At 35.2% G+C, this 21,444-nt stretch overlaps 1 protein-coding gene across 11 annotated transcripts in view; it reads left to right on the top strand.

Moving 5' to 3' along the window:
• Window positions 1-21,444, top strand: part of rap1gap2b (RAP1 GTPase activating protein 2b) — a 133,333-nt gene that overhangs the window by 17,391 nt on the left and 94,498 nt on the right. For 3 of the 11 annotated variants that reach the window (XM_073934216.1, XM_073934215.1, XM_068215763.2), the window contains exon 1: window positions 13,627-13,874. In XM_073934216.1, the coding sequence (XP_073790317.1) occupies window positions 13,858-13,874 (17 nt within the window). In that variant the 5' untranslated portion in view covers window positions 13,627-13,857. 11 annotated transcript variants of the gene reach the window in all.

Genomic DNA, 21,444 nt, shown 5'->3' with positions numbered 1-21,444 from the left:
TGACTCAGATCATGTATAAACAATAAAGCAATGTATTCAATGTTTTTTGGTTATTATACATGTCAAAGTAACCTACCTTTGCAGCTCAGGTCAATTTGTGATAATACCGTTCTATGGTACAAGTTTCAGCAGTTAATCGACCCTTCGCTGAGCCACACGCTCGATATGAGCACTGCTCCGTTTAAGCCTTCGCCATAGTAGTCATACTAATAGCAATCATATTCGAATATTTGAAATTACATATCAACTGAACAAAACCAAGATGTGATCACAATCTGAGCCCTTGTGGTCAATATACTTCAATTCATTTATTTGTTCCACTAACTGCAAATTAGAATAGAAACTGGATAAAGAGCACACAAACATACTGACAGTTATAGGTATTGTACATTGTCATGGGTCAATGATGCTAATATTTAGCACAAAGCCATCAATATCCTTTTTTGGGCTGTTCTTTTTATGAATGAATGATGTAGAAGCACTGTTCATGAGTGTTTCCTCGTCGGTTTGTAATGGTATATTTTATTGCTCAACAATTAGTCTACCAGGCTTTTTAGCTTAAAACGAGTGTCGGCACTATAGCCTAGTGGTTAGCGTGCCGACACATGGTGCAGTAGCACGTCAGGGCGTCCCGAATGCGAATCCCTGTTTAGTTAGTTATTATTAAATTATTTTCAATTTCACCTCTCCTGCTGGGCATCCACTAAACTGTTGATTGGTCAGCGAATGAGGCGGTAAGGCTAACCTAGCTAACCTTGCTTCAATTTTGATTAAATTATTTTCTAATCGGTTGCCTATTATGTCGTGAAAATACCCCTGTTGTGCATAATGCAGTCCTTTTTTGTCTGGCTTTCTCGGATATCTCACCTTTTTGCCAAAAATGACTAATTATATCCCTGGCAATGTCTGACACTGGCACATGCATATTGTAATAGACATGCCAGGCACGAAAGCTTGACAGGCGTAACAACACTAACTAAGGAGGGTGGGGCTTAGCACAGGATCAATTACAATAAGAAAATTTGATATTGTCATAAGCCTATTTAAGTTGAAGCAAATGTTTAGACTATCATTATGCTTTACGTGCCTTATTTTCACTTTAACAGACCAAATTTAGTTTTCTTGATGATGAAAATTCTGCAGGCAAGCAGATGCAACGAAGCAAACACGTTAAATTGCTTAAGTGCTTTGTATACTTTAATCAGTTATGTAAATGGGGAAGATGGGCTCAGGTGTATATTGCAGCAGGTGCATAGGAAATGTTCACATGGCATGACATCAGTGCTAGTTTGAGAGGCCTTGTCACCTTCTTTGTGGGTGACCTGGGGCCTCATGTACGAAGACTTGCCTCATGTACAAGAAGCAATGGCAAAGGCAAGGAAAAAGAGAAACATTGAAGAGAGTGTGAATTAGAGGTGCATCTATTGGAGGTAGACTGGAGAAAAAGCAGTGCTATTTGCAAGTTTGTTCTTCGGAATTAATAACAAAAGAAAAAAAATAGAGTGGGAGAGTTTAGCTGACATGGTAACGCAGTGGGGTCTCATTGGACACCTCAGTAGAATGAACTTATAGTTATAGTGAAGAAGTCATCAGACAGAGTAGTATAGCTCATAAAGTACATGGCAACATGTTTTGACACTATCATTCATAAACCTGGTTCGAATCCAGCGTCTTAACTCATTTTTTTTTTCCCCATTACATATCAGGTTTTGCCTACTCTTCATCACGAGGAAGACAAGTAGGAATCATTAATAAGTGTGTGTATTATGTTAAGCGCATTTGAGCATCACATATTATTTGCACATTTACTAAATGGAAATGTTTCTGATTTACGTATGCATATTCGTCTTCAGATGGCGCCTTTATAGCAATTTGCGTGCAGTTGATCGCTCCTATTACATTGGGAAAACCGGCGATCGCTGCAAATTGCGCTTTGGATGGTCAACTGTATGGTATGGAAAACTCATATACCTGCTAGACAAGCAGATGATCCCGTCTCATACAGCTGCCATTGCACGGCTCAAATATACTTTGTAGTGTGCGATTTAACACGATTGCCTCTAGGAGTCGCCAATGGAAATAAAACAAACACACACAAGAAATGCACGTACGCCAGGCATGAAATGCTGTGGACCAACGCACATTCTTACGTTCATTTCATCGTTAGTAAATCCAAACGTGAGTGTGAAATCTTGCATACGCAAAGTTTTTGTGCGTACGCACCGTTAATACATGAGGCCCCTGATATGTGGTACACCACTTGAGATGCTGAAATGTTCCCATTGGTCACATGACCTTCACACATTTTAACAGTAAATAATTTTTTAAAAAATTCAACACACACACACACACACACACACACAGAGCACACACACAGAGCAATTTAAGTTTTTTTTTTTATAGTGGTGCATCAAAGAACCTAAAGGTAAAATAAATGCTGCAGTTCTATGGTACATAATGTTTAATTACCTAAATGCATTGAATAGTATTGAAATATACTGTATAACTGATCAGTGGCAAGTGCATGCCAAAGAAAGTCTTGGGCTGCTAGAGATGTCTGGGTAAAGTGGTTGCATATAATAACAATTCTATGTTATTCAAATTTTAACTGCACAAATTTGAGTAAACTTGCTGCAGATCACTAAATGGCCCCCAGTGTCACTAATAAGGTTTTTGAATGCTACATATTTATACGTTCATTCAATTTCCTTTTCAGGGGTTGTCACAGCAGAATGAACCGCCAACTATTCTGGCATATGGTTTTATGCAACGCATGCCCTTCAAGCTGCAACCCAGTACTGAGAAACACCCATAAATAGTCATTCACAAACTACAGCCAATTTAGCTTACCCAATTCACCCATAGCGCATGTTTTTGGACTGTGGGGGAAACCGGAGCATCCGGAGGAAACCCATACAAACACGTAGAGAACATGCAAACTACACACAGAAATGCCAACTGGCCCAGCCGAGACTCAAACCAGCGACCTTCTTGCTGTGAGGTGACAGTGCTAACCACTGAGCCACCGTGCCGCTCAATTCCTTATATAGCACCTTTAAACGAACCCTGTAGTAATATTTGAATGGCTTAAAGTCGGCATTAAACAGAAGTTAAGATTGTTCTTTTGTATGGTGCAAGAGAAAGCTTATTACACAGCAAACACATGCATAGAAAAAACACCAGCAAATAAAGAAAACATCTTCATCACTTTAATAGCACATGAATATAAATTTGCAAAGCTTTATTGTTAAAATGATGTCAAAAATTGCAGATAAGAATAATATTTTTAAAATATTAAGACCCTTTTTGTAGGCATGATGCAACAGACTAGTGATGCAACTGACAACATTCACTGATAACTATTTCTGATAGAATTTACATTAACTTACTGGCATCAGTTTGCCAGTAATTTACTGTAAATCAGTTACAGCAAAAATACTATATTTACATTTACAGCACCGTTTATCTTGCTGTATATGTATTTATAGAATTAAATGTATATCTTTACTGTAAAATATACAGTAATTTTCACAGTGCAACTTTAAAATATGGTAACATACTGCATAACTGTCCAGTGCTTCCCACACATAGACTTTACTTGGGCGGGCCGCCAGGGTATATTAATGGCCGCTCAAGTATATTTGGTGGCTTTATTATTATCATCCTTTAACACTTTTTGGTAACACTTTATTTTGATGGTCTGTTTGAGTATTAGTAGACTGTTTAATATCTGTTGAGACTGCTTTAATACAGACATTTAACTGACTATAAGAAACTTTTCAAGTACATGTCAACTTACACTAACCCTAACCCCAACCAAACAGTCTACTTATAATCTAATGAGAATTAGTTGGCAATGTAACTTAATTCATCAAATGGACCATCAAAATAAACTATGACCCACTTTTTCCGCCTAATAGCCAATCATCCGTGATTAATTAACTGTACTGGAAAATCTCCTCTCGCCCTACACATTTTCTACTTCTCGTTGTGTGCGCGCATAAACTGTCAACACTCCCACAAACAATCTCACGTGCTGTGCAGAGACCCACAGAGACGTGGCTTTTTGGGACCTAAAAATGCATCTGTCTGGGGTTTCTAAACTTCTAAAATGTCTGGGATTCATCTTTTGGTTTCGCTTTCTAAGCTGTCATCATTTTTTATTTTAAACCTGATTTCCTTTCGATTGGCTTCACAGCTGACAGCGCGTGCACAGCTGCAAGACAGAAACCTTATATAATTAATTCTTTGATCTAAACAACTCTATAAACTTTTTCTTTGATATAAAATTTTCTATTTACTCAGAGAAGACTTACTGTGCGTTCACACCGAAAGCGGTGAGAGCGTCCAAGGTCGCTCTGGCCGCCCTGGCGACAATGCTGTCTGCCTTCAGCTCGGCGTCGAGATCGTCAAAATTCGCTACATTGATCTCGTATTTAAAGTAGCCGTTGCAGCATATCAGTTACATTCCTGCAGTTAACCTGCATTTCAGCTTTCTAGCGTGAAAATGTTGCGGACTTCTTATCAGATTCATTTAACAATGGAAGATCAAGTTGCATGTGGTGTGGCTTTGCTCCACTTAATTATCCAATGTGTCCATATGTCTGAAATATCCTGAAGCAGCAGTACTGTTTTGTACTGTCGCATGAGATTACCGCTTTTTTAAATATATATATATATATATATATATATATATATATATATATATATATATATATATATATATATATATATATATATATATATATATATATAACATTACTGCACATCAGTAATTCGCCAGTAACTTATTTATTGCATGTTCCTGTTAGAAAACATTGTAAATATTGGAAATCCGGCGACCGCAATAATTAAACCCTTGGGAACAACTGTGGTCAGAACCAAAGTTCACGGGTCTGTGTTCTCTGAACTCCTCTCAAGCGGTGGACTTCAATTCTGATTGCTTGCCTCTGAACGTCATATCTCATTACCATAAAGTTGACTCGATTTCAACTCTCCTCGACACCCTCTAATGTGAATGACATCCGGCTACTTTGATGCTCTTGCCGCTTTCGGTGTGAATGTAAAAATTACATCTTAATGGGCTGCAAAATATATGTACACCATTAGAAATGGTTTTATAAGTGCATTATTTAAATAATCTAAACTTTTTATTCTTGTAATTATTTTAGAGATTTTTATTCTATAGATATTTATATTTTTTTGTGTCATTCATTTCTAATTTGCTGTATATTTTTAATTAGATGATGTTTATATAATACCTATTTTATGCATTTTTAAGATGCTTTGGCATTGGCAATACTGTAAAAATGTCAGCAGCAGATTTGACTTGTCAGTTGGTGCACATTGCTCCTAAATAGAATATAGGTAAAACAAATTGTGGGTTTCTTTTTTTATTTCAACAGTTTAAAAAAAACTTCCACCCATTTAAAGGAAACAGTGTATAATAAATAGAAATATTGCTAAAATCACTTTTTTGTCACGTTTAGGTAACCATGTGCCGTGTGTAAAAGGTGTGTTTTAATCCGGCTACCACCGCAAGTTAAATTTAAACCTGTGGGAAGCACTGCTGTCCTACAGTAAAATAAAGTTCATATTACAGTTAAATACTGTAATTTACGAAACTTGTTAATAGTGTAATACAAATATTAACTTCAATCAATTCTTTCTTTTAAAGTGAGGATTTGCAGCACATTTTTGTTTTGTAGGATTTGCAGTCTGTTTTTCAGTTTGTGTTTGTGTTGTTAGGCTTTGCAGCAAGTTGTTCACAATTTGAAAGATTGTTTGGGTGCAGAATGTTGTCAGATGCACAGATTTTACAGATGTTATCTTATCATACTTGTGCGAATCACTGGCTCATACGAATGCAGAGCCAGAAATGAGACCCACACTGATAGCCCCGCCATAAGGGCATTCAATAAAACCAGAAGTAAAGTAAAGTAATTTCAATGGGAGAGCGAAGGTTATGTTATTTGATTTAAGATTATGAGGGCAAATTAATTTTTACAAAATAATGAAGTGCACAGATACACTGTTTATAGCAAGCACTACTATATACATATAAATATAAGAAGAGGAAACTTTGACTTCATGTCAGCTTTATTTATAAAGTAAATGGTGCATCTTGCTAAAATAGGAATCCATTGAAGGATTTAAATAAATAAAAAACACATTTATTTAGAACTGAGTAAGGGCTGCATGCCTTTTTTTTTAGGTATGCCTTGGTTGACGTCAAATAGTTGCACTTTGTGAACTACTGGCTCTACCTGTTGCTATTTTTAGATGCCCGTGGATAAGAATTTTACTAAGGACCCATTCCTTTGTTCTTTTAACTTTAGCCCTGAAGGCTTTGAGGCTTTTAGTAAATCACAGATACTTAAAGGTAGCATCAATGCAGGTGGCGGTGCAGTTGCTTGTCATGACACTGCAGTCACTTAAGGAGAAATTTGAGGATTATTTGTAAAGAGACATGGTGATTCGTTGGTTTCACTGAGGTCATTAAGCGTAAAGTTTTCTCCAACTATTAATGCAGATATACGGACAGATGTTGATAAGCGTATGTATGTGTAGCGTCAAACATGTCACGTCTGCCATTTTATTAGTTTTGTTCACACTAAGCACCTTATAACAATACATTTACATTTACATTTAGTCATTTAGTAGACGTTTTTATCCAAAGCTACTTACAAATGAGGAAACGGAAGCAATTTACACAACTATAAAAACAACAATGAATAATAAATATATTTGCGTTCACACACTGATGAATGATAACGATCTGTTTATTTTTAGATTATGTTTTTGACCAGTGAATTCAGCTCGCTTAGTGATTGCTAGGAAAAACAGCACAAATTGTTTTCCTCATCTGGGGTATCTGAGGTACTTTTAGTTTCAATTTGTAAGTATTCATTCATTCATTTTCTTGTCAGCTTAGTCCCTTTATTAATCCGGGGTCGCCACAGCAGAATCAACCGCCAACTTATCCAGCAAGTTTTTTTTACACAGCGGATGCCCTTCCAGCCGCAACCCATCTCTGGGAAACATCAACACACACATTCACACCAAGCGGCAACCTCCCGTTCTCCCCTCAGGAAGCCAATACGAAAGTAACTAAAACTGCAATTCATCCGAAATTCCGCTAGTCCTGGCCGATCCTGGCTCCAAAACAGAACAAATTTCAATTGAGCCCACTGTTAGAATGGCCAACTTTACAGCAGAAAAAAAAGGTGTTTACAGCCTGGTACAAAAAAGATTTTGGTTAATACAGCTAATATTACCCTTCATGACAACTGTGAGGGGGGTGAATTTTTTTATAACTCATCGTTTCCTTTATATTTAGTTATATTAAGTTTGCATAATTAAGGGCGTGGCCACTTGAGGGACAGCTTGGTCTTGTTGGTCGCCGTCACATCACCTCAGCTGAATCCTGCAGATTAGCCACTGAACTCGGCATATTTATCGTATTTCTGTGTTGTTTTATGTGGCTTTACACAGTCAACTGCCTTTTGGACTTGTTTCCTACAATTATTAGATGGCATGGCATGCTGAGTGAACTTAATTGTGCTCACAAACCATTCACATGGCCTCCGTTTCCCATGTGAGTAAAGTTATATACTTATATACCATCTCTATTCATGTATTTGTTTTATTTAAGATCATTTATCGTTTATATTTACATTTAGAGCTGTAATGCACTTCAGAATCTGTTAGATTGATTAGCTGTAGGCTCTAGAACAGTCATATGAAGCGTTGTCATACAATGTTATGCTGGATTTCATCAATAGTCTTACATTGACTAACACAGACTATATCTGAAGTGTTTGAAAGTAATTCGCGTTTTCCTCCTGTTGAAAAACGTCATAAGAACAATGTTTAGTGGCTCAATGTATTACAGCAGTGTTTTTAAAAGTCTAAACACTTTATTGATATAGTATACAACCAAGCACAAGTGGTCAGAATACAAACGAGTCACTGTTGATAAAGTATTAAGCATTTCTCCCATAGTAAAGTGTATCTGAACCAGATCCACGCTAAATGCCAGCAGGTGTCTGTAGCTCAGCTCACTCTCCGCCTCTTTGCCCTTGTTTGGTATCCCACCGTGGGTGCGTACAAAATGGCGACGGTTAGCCGCGCCTACTTGTGGCTTCTTTTGCGCTCTTTAGAAACCTATGGGTGACGTCACAGATACTACGCCCATATATTTTACAGTCTATGATTCACACACACACTCATACACTACGGACAATTTAGCCTACCCAATTCAACTGTACCGCATGTCTTTGGACTGTGGGGGAAACCGGAGCACCCGGAGGAAACCTACGTGAACACAGGGAGAACATGCAAACTCCACACAGAAACGCCAACTAAGCCGAGGCTCGAACCAGCGACCCAGCGACCTTCTTGGTGTGAGGGGACAGCACTACCTACTGCGGCACTGCTTCGCCCAATTTGTGAGCAGTATAACTAAATTGGCCGTAGTGTATGAGTGCGTTTGTAAATACGAGAGTATATGGGTGTTTCTCTTTACTGGGTTGCAGCTGGGAGGGCATCCTCTGCGTATAACATATGCTGGAATAGTTGGCGGTTCATTACGCTGTGGTGACCTCTGAAATGGAGACTAAGGTGAAGAAAATATTATACATTAATTTGGGATATATAGCAATATATTGTTCATTAGCAATTTTTTTTTCAAGATTATCTTTAAATAATGTTTAATGCTTAGCATCAAGTAGAGCTTCTCTATACTGTGAATTTTATTTTTTCAATGGATTCTGATTATTTTTTATGTAACTATGATTTAAAGACGTTTTACAACTGTATCTTTGGAATTATCTTTATAATTATTGTGCTCGTTGTGAACAGGCCTTAAGCACAGTCTTTGCTTTGGGTGTTTTACACTCTTTTTTAGGAAAATCAACAAAAGTGAAGACTTATACTGCCAATGTGATAATGAATCAGTATTTTGTAAAAACAGCAACAGGCAGTGCCAGTAACTCACCAGAGGCAACCGTCTGACATCAAACGATGCACACATAAAATAATGGTGATTTCACAGTCCAAAATAAATGTGGATTAAAAAAGGTAATCTTTCATACTACATGTAGCCTTTCTACTACATATTTCAATAAGAGACATTTATTTTCTTATATTACTAACATATGAAGCTGTAGTTTGGACTTGTTTACAGTCTAATTTGATGGATCATGCTAGTAAACAGGTGGAAAAGAAACAGGTGGGATCTCCTCATCCAACCAGTCACCCACTGTTCAGTCCTGCTTTCAAGGGTGTGGATGAACACACACACACACACACACACACACACACACACACACACACACACACACACACACACACACACACACACACACACACTTTTTTATGTGAATAGTGGGGTACATTCCTTAAGTATTTTTTTTTTTATAGTGTACAAACTGTATTTTCTATTACCTCAGCACCTAACTCAATGCGATACCCCTTACAGGAAACTGCAGTTTTTTTTACCAAAAAAACACACTTTTAAAAAAAAATAATGGGGACGTTCTCATAACATCCCCATAATTCACCATCTCTATGTCAAATCTATGCCATTATACTTGTACATTTATACATTGTGTCCTGATATGTCACTAAAACACCCACCCACACAAACACACACACGTTTCACACATCAAACTTGGCAAGACTGGGAGGTTTGGGCTTATGCAACACAGACCACATGCACTGGCTTGTTTGTGTTAACTTGCGTCCGAGTGTCATGATAAGCTAGCAGGAGAACTAGTATGTGTTTTTTCCTGCATGAATAACCATCACAAAACAGTCCAGCCGTAAGTAAACAGACCTGCAGTACATGGGAGTTTTGCTTCTTTGCTGTTGTGTCATGTTAGTAAGAAATTATTCACAAGCCTGTTTGCAGTGACTTAGAGTAAACCGTAACAGGCAGGGCAGAATGTGAAGGTCGCATGTGGTGTCAATATAATTAGAGTGATGGTGTTACGGCCTTAAGCCAGTCTTCAAGGAAAGATGATGTATTTTTGAACCTGTGTTGACATGTCTGCCAGTCATGCAGTGTTGTTTTGGAGCTGAAGGCATGCTTTTCAAGGTGCATTTTTATTAAAGCTTTTTTTTTTTTTTTTTTTTTGTTATTATTAAGAAAAATGGAACATACAAAAACTAAAAATGGACATATTTATCATTTTAAATATTATTTTACTGATCTTTCATTCATTCATTCATTTTCTTTTCGGCTTAGTCCCTTTATTACAGTTTTTCTTTGTCGTATGCATCAACTCACCGGCAGCTAGCTCTCTGCAACTCTCACATGGTCGCCCACTGAAGCTAAGCAGGGCTGCGCCTGGTCAGTACCTGGATGGGAGACCACATGGGAAAGCTAGGTTGCTGCCGGAAGTGGTGATAGTGAGGCCAGCAGGGGGCGCCCAACCTGCGGTCTGTGTGGGTCCTAATGCCCCAGTATAGTGACGGGGACGCTATACTGCTCAGTGAGCGCCGTCTTTCGGATGAGACGTTAAACCGAGGTCCCGACTCTCTGTGGTTGTTAAAAATCCCAGGATGTCCTTCGAAAAGAGTAGGGGTTTAACCCCGGCATCCAGGCCAAATCTGCCCACTGGCCTTTGTCCATCATGGCCTCCTAACCATCCCCATATTCCAATTGGCTTCATCGCTGTCTCCTCTCCACCAATCAGCTGGTGTGTGGTGTGCGGTCTGGCGCAAAATGGCTGCCGTCGCGTCATCCAGGTGGATGCTGCACACTGGTGGTGGATGAGGCGATTCCCCCCATTGTGTGTAAAGTGCTTTGAGTGCCCAGAAAAGCGCTATATAAATGTAAGGAATTATTATTATTATTATTATTAATGGCTTTCATACAACTCTCTGCTGTTTTCTAACATTATCATTTGGTTATGTCATGTCAGTCAAAATGAACTAAACTTCTTAATGCTGAATAGTCAGATAGTTAGAATTGTAAAGAGCAAATGCAGTAAAAAATGTGAAACATACATATTCAGTGTGTTGTACCCAGATACCTCACTAAATGCAGTGATGTCTAACTTTACTGTAGCTTTCAAATGGCTGTGCAAATAGTATATAGTGCTGTCTTGAACATTTTCAGAGAGTGTCACCAAAATCTGACAATATTGCATTGGAAAAAAAATAACAGAGTAAACTGTCATAATGAAAACATGACAAAGCCAGTTGACTATCTTGTTCATAAACAATGGTGTCAGGACTTTTCATCTTGATGATACTGACTCTTACATTGACATCAGTACTTGCTTTTGAGGAATGAGCTATTCATTTTGAGCAAGTGACACGCTTTTGCAGGTTATTAACTAGGTTTTGCTGTTTGTACTAATTGTTTTGAGACAAGCATTAACTGTTGTGCAAATGTAAATAGTGTTGTGAAAAATGCACCAAAAAGACTGAGAAAAACTGTAAATTCTCTTTGCTGTAAATTCTCATTGCATATTAAAGGAATTGATTCGAGTGGAAGTTTAATCTGAAAATTTGCAAAAATATTACCTAAAAACGTAACTAAAATTACATAATTTGGAGACAAGCAAGGATATATATACATTTTCTGTACATAGTGTGTACATAGTGTGAGTACGCCCTCAGTCTCTGTTTGTTTTTGAGCATGAATGGGGTTGCTTTGCTTTGGATTATTATTTAATAAATGCTTCACTGCAAACGGATCTGGCATTTGCCTTTTACAGCTCTCTAACACAATCGCAGTCGATGAAAAGTTAAACCTATTTTCTTGAGTGTAAAAATGTTTTCGCCTCAGTTGTTTTTGAACCTGACATTGACAAGTCTGTCATTCACATTGCATTAACACAATCACACATAACTGTATTTGACACATGAAGTACATCCGAAAGCAACTGACGTGTGTGCGTGTGTGTCAGATACCCTCTTTAATACATTTTGTATTATTATGTCTGCATGCCTCGATGTTAAATTTGCGTATGATTTATTGTCCCAAGTCATATATTAAATATTCAAACATGTTAACTATTCAACCTTTGATGCCACATGTATTATTCAGAAGCTCACAGTGGTTTACATCAGTCCATTTATTGCCAGCTTCTCTAAACCTGCTGACATATCTCTGTGTGTGTGTGTTGCTCCTGCTCCCCACAAGTTTAGAAAAAAACAGTATCTTTTGACCTTGTGGGGACTTTTATTTTAGAAAAACTGTTTATAAATCATACAGAATGATTTATGCCTTGTGTCCTTATAATTCACAATGCTTAAATCATAGTTAACAAGATATTTTATAATTTAAGATTGACCACAGGTTGCCTAGTAGGGTCATATAATAAGCAGCTTTTACAATATGTTATGCCTATGTAAAGTCCTTGTAAACCATATATACAATACTATCCTTGGTCCCCACAAGTTTAGCAAAACCAGCATCTTTTTACCTTGTGGGGGCTTTTGTTTAAGAAAAACAGTTTATAAATCAAACAGAAGGATTTATGCCTTGTGTCCTCATAATTCAAAATGCTTAAATCATAGTTAACGGCGTATTTTATCATTCAAATTGGCTACAGGTTTCCTGGTTAGGCCATATAATAAGTAGCTTTTGCAATACATTATGCCTATGGAAGGTCCTTGTAAACCATGTACACGATACTATCCTTGGTCCCCACAAGTTTAGCAAAACCAGTATCTTTTGACCTTTTGGGGACTCTTTTTAGGAAAACAGTTTATAAATCATAGAGAATTAAGTATTTTAAAATTGTTAAACTGCTGATTTTTTTTTTTTTTTGGTGAGGGTTGGGATTCATGGACAGAATATACAAACTTGTATCTTTACAATGTAAAACTACTGAAAGAAGTTTCAATAAAACATGAAAACTCAATGTGTGTATGTTTGTACTTGTGTCTGTGGTTTGCGAGAACACAAAATTGTATAATTGCATGGGTATGACCTAGTTGTACTATATTAAGGTGGTTTATGAGGTCATGCCTTGTGTCCTCAAAATTCAAAATGCTTAAAACATAGTTAACAGCGTATTTTATCACTCAAAACTCAAAAAGAAGTTTCAATAAAACATGAAAACTAATAATTGCATGGGTATGACCAGGTTGTACTATATTAAGGTGGTTTATGAGGTCATGCCTTGTGTCCTCATATAACTGCTTAAATCATAGTTAACAGTGTATTTTATCATTCAAAACTAGCCACAGGTTTCCCACAGTTTATGTAATAAGCAGCTTTTACAATACATTACATCTTTGTAAACCATAAAAGTATGTGTGTGTGTGTGTGTGTGTGTGTGTGCGTGCGTGTGTGTGTGTGTGTGTGTGTGTGTGTGTGTGTGTGTGTGTGTGTGTGTGTGTGTGTGTGTGTGGTGTACCTTGTGTTTAGAATAGGAATAGCATTAAATGTAAATCTTTGGTCCCCATTAGGAAAATGACTAATAAATCACAGAGAAAGAGGTATTTTGAAAATGTAAAAATGCAGATTGTTCCCTGTGAGGGTTAGGTTTAGGTGTAATGGGATAGAATACACAATTTGCACAGTTTAATAATCATTACATCAATGGGAATTCTCCATAAAGATAGCTATACAAGTGTGTGTGCGTGAGTGTGCATGTGTGGTGCATAATCAAAACGAGTGAACAAAGCAGACAGGGCTATAGGGCGTCTGGGAGGATTTCATCGCCCTCCCCTTCTCCATCTCTCTCTTTCTCTCTCCATCCCTCTCATGTAAAAGTGTAAGGCTTTATACTTGTAGAGCATCCCAGCTTTAATAGTGCACTTGTGCAATCGGTGGCCGTCGTGTGCTTCTCGTTCTGGAAATTATTCGAAAATTGGAGACTCTTTAACTTCAAAATGCCTCGGAGACTCTGGTGAGTTCAGCTCCATTTTGATTTATAATCTTTACTTTGTGATTCATGCCGTTAAAGAGAAATGCTCTGTTTATTTATGCACATGTCAGTTTTTTTTTTTTTTTTGGCTTTTCATTAAGTGATTTTTCAGTGTAGGCAAAAAAAAAAAAACATTTAATATTCACTCTTAAGTGTTTTGTTTGTCGAAATTTATCGGTTTGTGTCTGTCGATTATTAATTATTGCCTAATAACTAAATTTGAGGCTGTTTTCTTAAAAGATCTTTTTTTCTTCTTGACTGAATTATAAATAATTCTCTCAAAAGGTTTTATATTTGTGGAGCATCCCAGCTTTAATAGTGCACTTGTGCAATCGGTGGTCATCTTGTGCTTCTCGTTTTGAAGATTATTTGGCAATTGCAGACTCTTTAACTTCAAAGAGCCTCAGAGACTTTAGATTGTCATTTACAATTTTTGTTTTTGGTGAAATCTTTCATTCACCTCTCAATTTTGAGATCTCTGGGCTTTACACTTTATCAGTTTTTGTAATTATAATAAATACTGCCTACCGGCTTTGTACCTGTGCAGTATTCAACCCTTAATAGTGGACTTTATAATGGGTTTTCTGGAGATTATTGGAGACTCATTACCTTATAAAATGTCTCAGAGACTTTTAATTGTCATTTACGGTCTTTGTGTTGTAATGACAAATCATTATGCAACTTTTTTAATTTAATTAAAAAAAAAAAAAAAAAAATATATATATATATATATATATATATATATATATATATATATATATATATATATATATATATATATCAGAAAATTACTAATGAAAAAAAAATTATAATGAATAATGAATTAACTAATGAAAATGTATGTATTTAAATACGTGGCAAAACAACAACAACAACAACAACTTGAAAGAGCCTCAGAGACCTTTGATTGTCATTTACAATTTTTGTTTTTGGTGAAAATGTTCATGCACCTCTCAGTTTTGAGATTTTGGCCTTTTTGGTTTTCACAATCTGATTTTTCAGTCTAATAGAAATTTTAGTCTAATTTTGTCACACTTAATTGGTTTGTGTAATTAAAATAGATGATTACCTGCTTTATACCTGTGTAGCATTCAACCCTTAATAGTGGACTTGTTGGTTTTCTGGATATTCTCGGAGAATTGGAGACTTTTTACCTTAAAAATGTCTCAGAAACTTTTGATTGTCATTTTCAGTCTTTGTGCTTTGACATTCTTCATGCAACTTTTTGGGGGGCTTTTTGGCTTTAATTAACATATTTTACAAACACTAAGCTTTATAGTTTTGTCCATATCTATGTTCTGAAGGTTTCTATGGGTGGATATGTTCATACATAAACCTGATCTATGTAAAACAGTTTATTATACAAAATGTTCTCCTTTTTTCATTTTTTTTTTCTGAATTATGGAGTAATAAAAAGAGATTTTATGAAACGCAAGCAAATTGAACACACATTTACATATTTACATAATACATAGTTAAAAAAATAATAACTCTTTTGCATATTTTAATAACATTTTATAAAAACAAATCAACTAAGAACGTACAGCGACAATGTGTTCATATTTTTGACCTTTTACTGGGGTAAAAAAAGCATTGCTCCCCTGTTTTCAATAATAAGCATCAGGACATTAACTACTATTAAATGTTTTTTATGAAAGCGAAAATTGATCAGTTCAATAATAAGAATCACAGAATCTTAGACACAAAATCGAGGTGGATCAATATACTGTTTATTTCTTTGCGAAATAAAAACAAATATCAGGAAATTGCAACTAATGAAAATATCAACAATACGTAGTTAATTACACAGTAAAAAAAATGTGTTAACTTAACCATACACAGAAATAATGAGCCATTTATAATGTCTATATTTTTTTATTTTGGTGCTTCAAGGTATCAATTAAATAACAATTTAAGAATAAATTGCTCTATAAGTCAAATTACTATTTTTTTTTTTCAAGTTTTTACATTAAGAAATTGAAAAAAAAATTTAGTGTTTCTTGTTAGTTTAGCAGCATGAAAAGTCTTTCTGGCACTTATTGGATAAATATAACATATTTCCATGTAGAAGCAAACTATATTTCTTGTGGTCTATTCACGCTATGTTTGTAAAGCACTGTTGGTGTTAATATGGTGTGGTTTCGCACCCGGGGAGGTTGTAAAGTCATTTTTGAGGGATTATGGAATATTACGTAAGCTGAAAGCACATCCTGACAGTTCGAGTAAATGGCTCGGAGCTGCTGATGTTTCTTCGGGTGTCATTCAGCTCCGTTTTTTTTTTCAGCGATGAAAGTATAATCCGTTTCTCACCGCTAAAGCTTGTCACACGCTCTGGTTCTCGCTGCTCGGCAAATCTAAACCGGGAACAGCTTCCTCAACATATAGCCGAGAGGAAGAGAGAATGTAGCTCATTTTTCTGGATTTAAGCTGGGGAGCACTTCTGAGGGGCAGAAGATTCCTAATTGCTTGGTTTAATAGCGTGCATTTGCAAATACAGTTTTTACTGAAGTATTTTTAAATGTATTTGCTATTTTTTAAGTAATTTGTTATTAGTAATATATTAGTATGTTGGATTATCATTACTGCTGTTAGTATTATTATAATAGTAAGTTATTTTTTATATAATTAGATGTAATAATATTTTAAGTATGACAATCATCATCATAAATTTTTTGCCATATTTTGATAGTTTTTATTTGTTTTTATTATTAATATAATTTTAAATAAAAGAATGGTGAATATAATATTCAGTTGTTACTAGAATAATTAAATCACTAATAAATATGACATTACAATGCTGTAATCTTTAATAATTATTATAATAAATCTATTAGACAATATAGATATTTTATGTTGACTGTAATATCATTTTAGGTATAACAACAATCTTTTTTTTTTGCCATAAATTCTATTTGTTAGCCATTTTGATAGTATTTATTTGTTTTTATTATAATAATTATCATTTTAAATAAAATTATGATAAATATGATATTGAATTATGCTTGAATAAATACATTTGTTAAATATGACATTACAATTCTGTATTTTTTATTAAATAATATTAGTCACACTTTATTTTGATGGTCCGTTTGTTGAATTTAAGTTACATTGCATCTACATGCCAACTAATTCTCATTAGATTATAAATAGACTGTTAAATTGGGGTTAGGGTTAGGGTTGGTGTGATTTGAACTTGCAAAGTTTCTTTTAGTCAGTTAAAGGAGCAGTATCAACAGGAGCAGTTAAAGGAGCAGTATCAACAGATATAAAGCAGACAGTCTAATACTCAAATGGACCATCAAAATAACGTGTTACCTTATAAATCTATTAGACTATATAGATACTCAAAAGGCTGTGCAAATAGTATATAGGGTCACACTTTTCAATAAGGTTTATTAGTTAATGTTATGTAATGTATTTACTAACATGAACAAACAATGAACAATACATTTACTACAGTATTTATTCATGCTACAGTTTTTCTCAGTCGCTTTGGTGCATTTGTCACAACACTATTTACATTTGCATAACAGTTAATGCATTTCTCAAAACAATTATTTATTTGTGCACATCCTAGTAGCAGTTTCTCATTCCTTCCAACACACTGCAGATGCTTTTGGACATGCATCACTTGCTTTCATACAACTCTCTGCTGTTTATAACATTATCATTTCCTTATGTAATTTCAGTCAAAATTAACTAAACTTGTTAATGCTTAAAAGTCATTCCATAGAAAACTAATAGTCCTTATTTCATTACTTGAGTCATTATATACACAAATTTTGAACGAGTTGTCAAAATCTGTCTAGCAAATTTAAAAAAAAATTTAAATCTTTATTTTCCTGAAAATGCCTTAAAAAATAAACAATTTTCATGAATGATTTAAAGACCTGTGTATGTTGTAGGTTCAGTTCAAATATGTACTGCAATATTGTTTACAGTTGTGCACAGCTCTACCCAAAGAAAGTTTATGTTTGTTGTAAATAAGGGTTTATTTATTCTTTTGCACAATGCTGTAAGTTAATTAGGATTGCAAAGAGCAAATGCAGTAAAAATGTGAATCATACATATTCAGTGTCTTGTACCCAGATACCTCACTAAATGCAGTGATGTCTAACTTTACTGTAGTTCGCAAATGGCTGTGCAAATGGTATATAGCGCTGTCTTGAGCATTTTCAGGAAGTGTCACCAAAATCTTTTTTGCATTGGAAAAATTGTACAGAGTAAACTGTCATAATGAAAACGTGACAATAAACAATGGTGTCAGGACTTTTTATTTGGATGATACTGACACTTTGATTGACATCAATACTTGCTTTTGGAAATGAACTATCCATTTTGAGCAAGTGACACTCTTTTGCAGGTTATCATCTAGGTTTTGCAGTTTGTACTAACTGTTTTGAGAAATGCATAGTGTTGTGAGAAACGCACCAAAGCGACTGATAAAAACTGTAATAAACGTTAGTTATGAGAATACAGTAGTTCATTGTTAGTTCATGTTAACTCATGGTGCATTAACTAATGTTAACAAGCATGGACTTGAATGTTAATAATGCATTAGTAAATGTTCAGTCATGATTAATAAATGCTGTACAAATGTTGTTCATGATTAGTTCATGTTAGCAAATGCATTAACTAATGAACCTAATTGTAAAGTGTTACCGTATATAGTGCTGTCCTGAGCGTTTTCTGGATGTGTCACCAAAATCAGACTTTTTTGCATTGAAAAAACATACTGAGTATCTGTCATAATGAAAACATGACAAAGCCATTTGACTATCTTGTTCATGAACAACTGTGTCAGGACCTTTCATCTTGATGATACTGACACTTTCATTGACATCAATACTTGCTTTTGAGGAATGAACTATTCATTTTGAGCATGTGGCGTGCTTTTGCAGGTTATCATCCAGGTTTTGCAGTTTTTACTAATTGTTTTGAGACAAGCATTAACTGTTGTGCAGAAATGCACTAGTGTTGTGAGAAACGCACCAAAGCGACTCAGAAAAACTGTATTGTCAGAATTATTAGCCCCCTTCAATTTTTTTTTTCTTTTTAAAATATTTCCTAAATGGTGTTTAACAGAGCAAGGAAATTTTCACAGTATGTCTGATCATATTTTTTCTTCTGGTGACAGTCTTATTTGTTTTATTTTGGCTAGAATAAAAGCAGTTTTTGTTTAAAAAAAAAAAAGGTCAAAATTATTAGCCCCTTTTAGCTATATATTTTTCGATAGTCTACAGAACAAACCATTTTTATACAATAACTTGCCTAATTACCCTAGCCTGCCTAGTTAGCCTAATTAACCTAGTTAAGCCTTTAAATGTCACTTTAAGCTGTATAAAAGTGTCTTGAAAAAGATCTAGTCAAATTTTAATTACTGTCATCATGGCAAAGATAAAATAAATCAGTTATTAGAGAGGAGTTATTAAAATTATCATGCTTAAAAATGTGCTCTTCGTTAAACAGAAATTGGGGAAAAAATAAACAGATATTTCAGACTTCAACTGTACATATTAATAACTAATAGTCATATTTGATATTGGTTGTAATATCATTTTAGGTATAACAACAATCATCACCATTACATTTTTTTTTGCCATAGATGCTATTTGTTAGCCATTTTGATAGTATTTAATTGTTTTCATTATCATAATTAACATTTAAATATAATAATGATGAATATAATATTGAATTGTGCTCGAATAAATACATTACTATTAAATATGACATTACAATTCTGTATTTTTTATTAAATAATATTGTAAATGGTCACACTTTATTTAGATGGTTTTGATGGTTTTTTATTAAATATTATAATAAATCTGTTAGACAATATAGATAATATTTACTAATAATCATACTAGCGCTTATATATAATGTATCCAGGAGATACACTCTGTAATTCATTAAAATGCATTATAAGATATATATAAGATAAAGGTTTAATTGACATGCATTTAAAACAAAGCTCAACCAGCCAAAAACAGCTCCGTTTGGGTGTTGGGAATGCATGTGCATGGTTTTATTATTATTATTATTATTATTATTATTATTATTATTATTATTATTATCGTGGGGGTGGGGGCTGGTTGTTTGAAAAAGGTGGTTCTGCAGACTTTTTTCTATGTTAACTAATTGTGCTTAAATGCAAGCTATTTTTTAAAGAAACCGATTTTTCAAATAGATTATTTATTTCTCCCTGTTTTAGTCATCTCCACTCGAAATGCGTTTGATGACCCGCTGGTATTCAACCTAAGTTCATCCTACTTTTAGTGCACTTGACTCTTTATTTCCCCTTTGACTACTGCTCCTCAACAGACAAAGCCTTTTCCACATCACTGCTCTTTCCTCCTATTCCTCGCTCTGTCCGTCCATCTCTCCATCATCCCCTACAGCCCGTCTGATGAAAAATAAATGCGTAACTGTAAGATTGAGATCCTTTCATAAGGAATAGAACAGTTACACAACTGCACTCATCCAGTACTTATTATGCCTGTATGTTTGCAAGCACAAATAAACAGTGTGTGTGTCTGTGTGTGTGTGTGTGTGTGTGTGTGTGTGTGTGTGTGTGTGTGTGTGTGTGTGTGTGTGTGTGTGTGTGTGTTTGTGTGGTTGTGATCTAGTTAAATGTAGGTGTATTCCCTCTACACCTCTTTCACATGGCCCTATTAAGACTGACGCTCATATCTGCTGGAGGCAGTTGGGCTAAAGACAGCAACAATTCAAAATCACTGAGAAAGAGGAACCGACATAATGACAGCTCCTGCTGAGAAATCTCATTGTCATATTGCCAAACCATTGTTAGACAAGAAAAGTATTGATCAAAAATGTATCCCTAAAATTCCTACATGACTGTTTAGCTTTTTGCTTTAGCCCTTAGTGTTGAAAGTTGGGTTGTCAAAAGTACAGACTTTGATACCAATTGCACTTTTGAACATATTCTTAAACACAGTTGATTGGCCATTGTACTCAAAACTCACTTCATAACTTCAGTTATATTATTCTTTAGTTGTGTGATTATTAGTAGGGTGTAACGGTACACTGGAGTCATAGTTTTGGGGTCACGGTTCAGTACGGGCATATGGTACAACATGAATAATTTAAAGAGAACCTATTATACATTAAAAAGGGTCATATTTTGGCTTTGAGGGTCTCCAACAACAGGCTGATATATATATGTAAAGACAACAAAACACTTGCATTAATTTTCACCTATATCCCAACGACTCCCATGTGATTCGTCCAAAAATTAATTTGTTCCCAAACTCCTCCTTAGCATGAGGCTAATCTGCGCTGATTGGTCCGAAAACACAGTCTATTGCGATTGGTCGATTGCGTTCAGCACGAGACAGAGAGAAATGCCCACCACGGCTTATCAACATTGTTGAAGTAGTCAGAGTGCAGAGTGTATGTGTGAGCCCAATGCAGGAGTGCATTAAAGTAATGCAGTTTAACAACAGCATATTGCTTTATACTTAACCATAAGTGAAAACAACGACACACATTGAGTATTAATTCACACAGTGGCAAAAGCTGAACTATTTTGAAA

Source organism: Danio rerio, chromosome 21, assembly GCF_049306965.1.
Source record: "Danio rerio strain Tuebingen ecotype United States chromosome 21, GRCz12tu, whole genome shotgun sequence".
NCBI lineage: Eukaryota > Metazoa > Chordata > Actinopteri > Cypriniformes > Danionidae > Danio > Danio rerio.
This window is presented reverse-complemented; position numbering and strand designations above follow the sequence as displayed.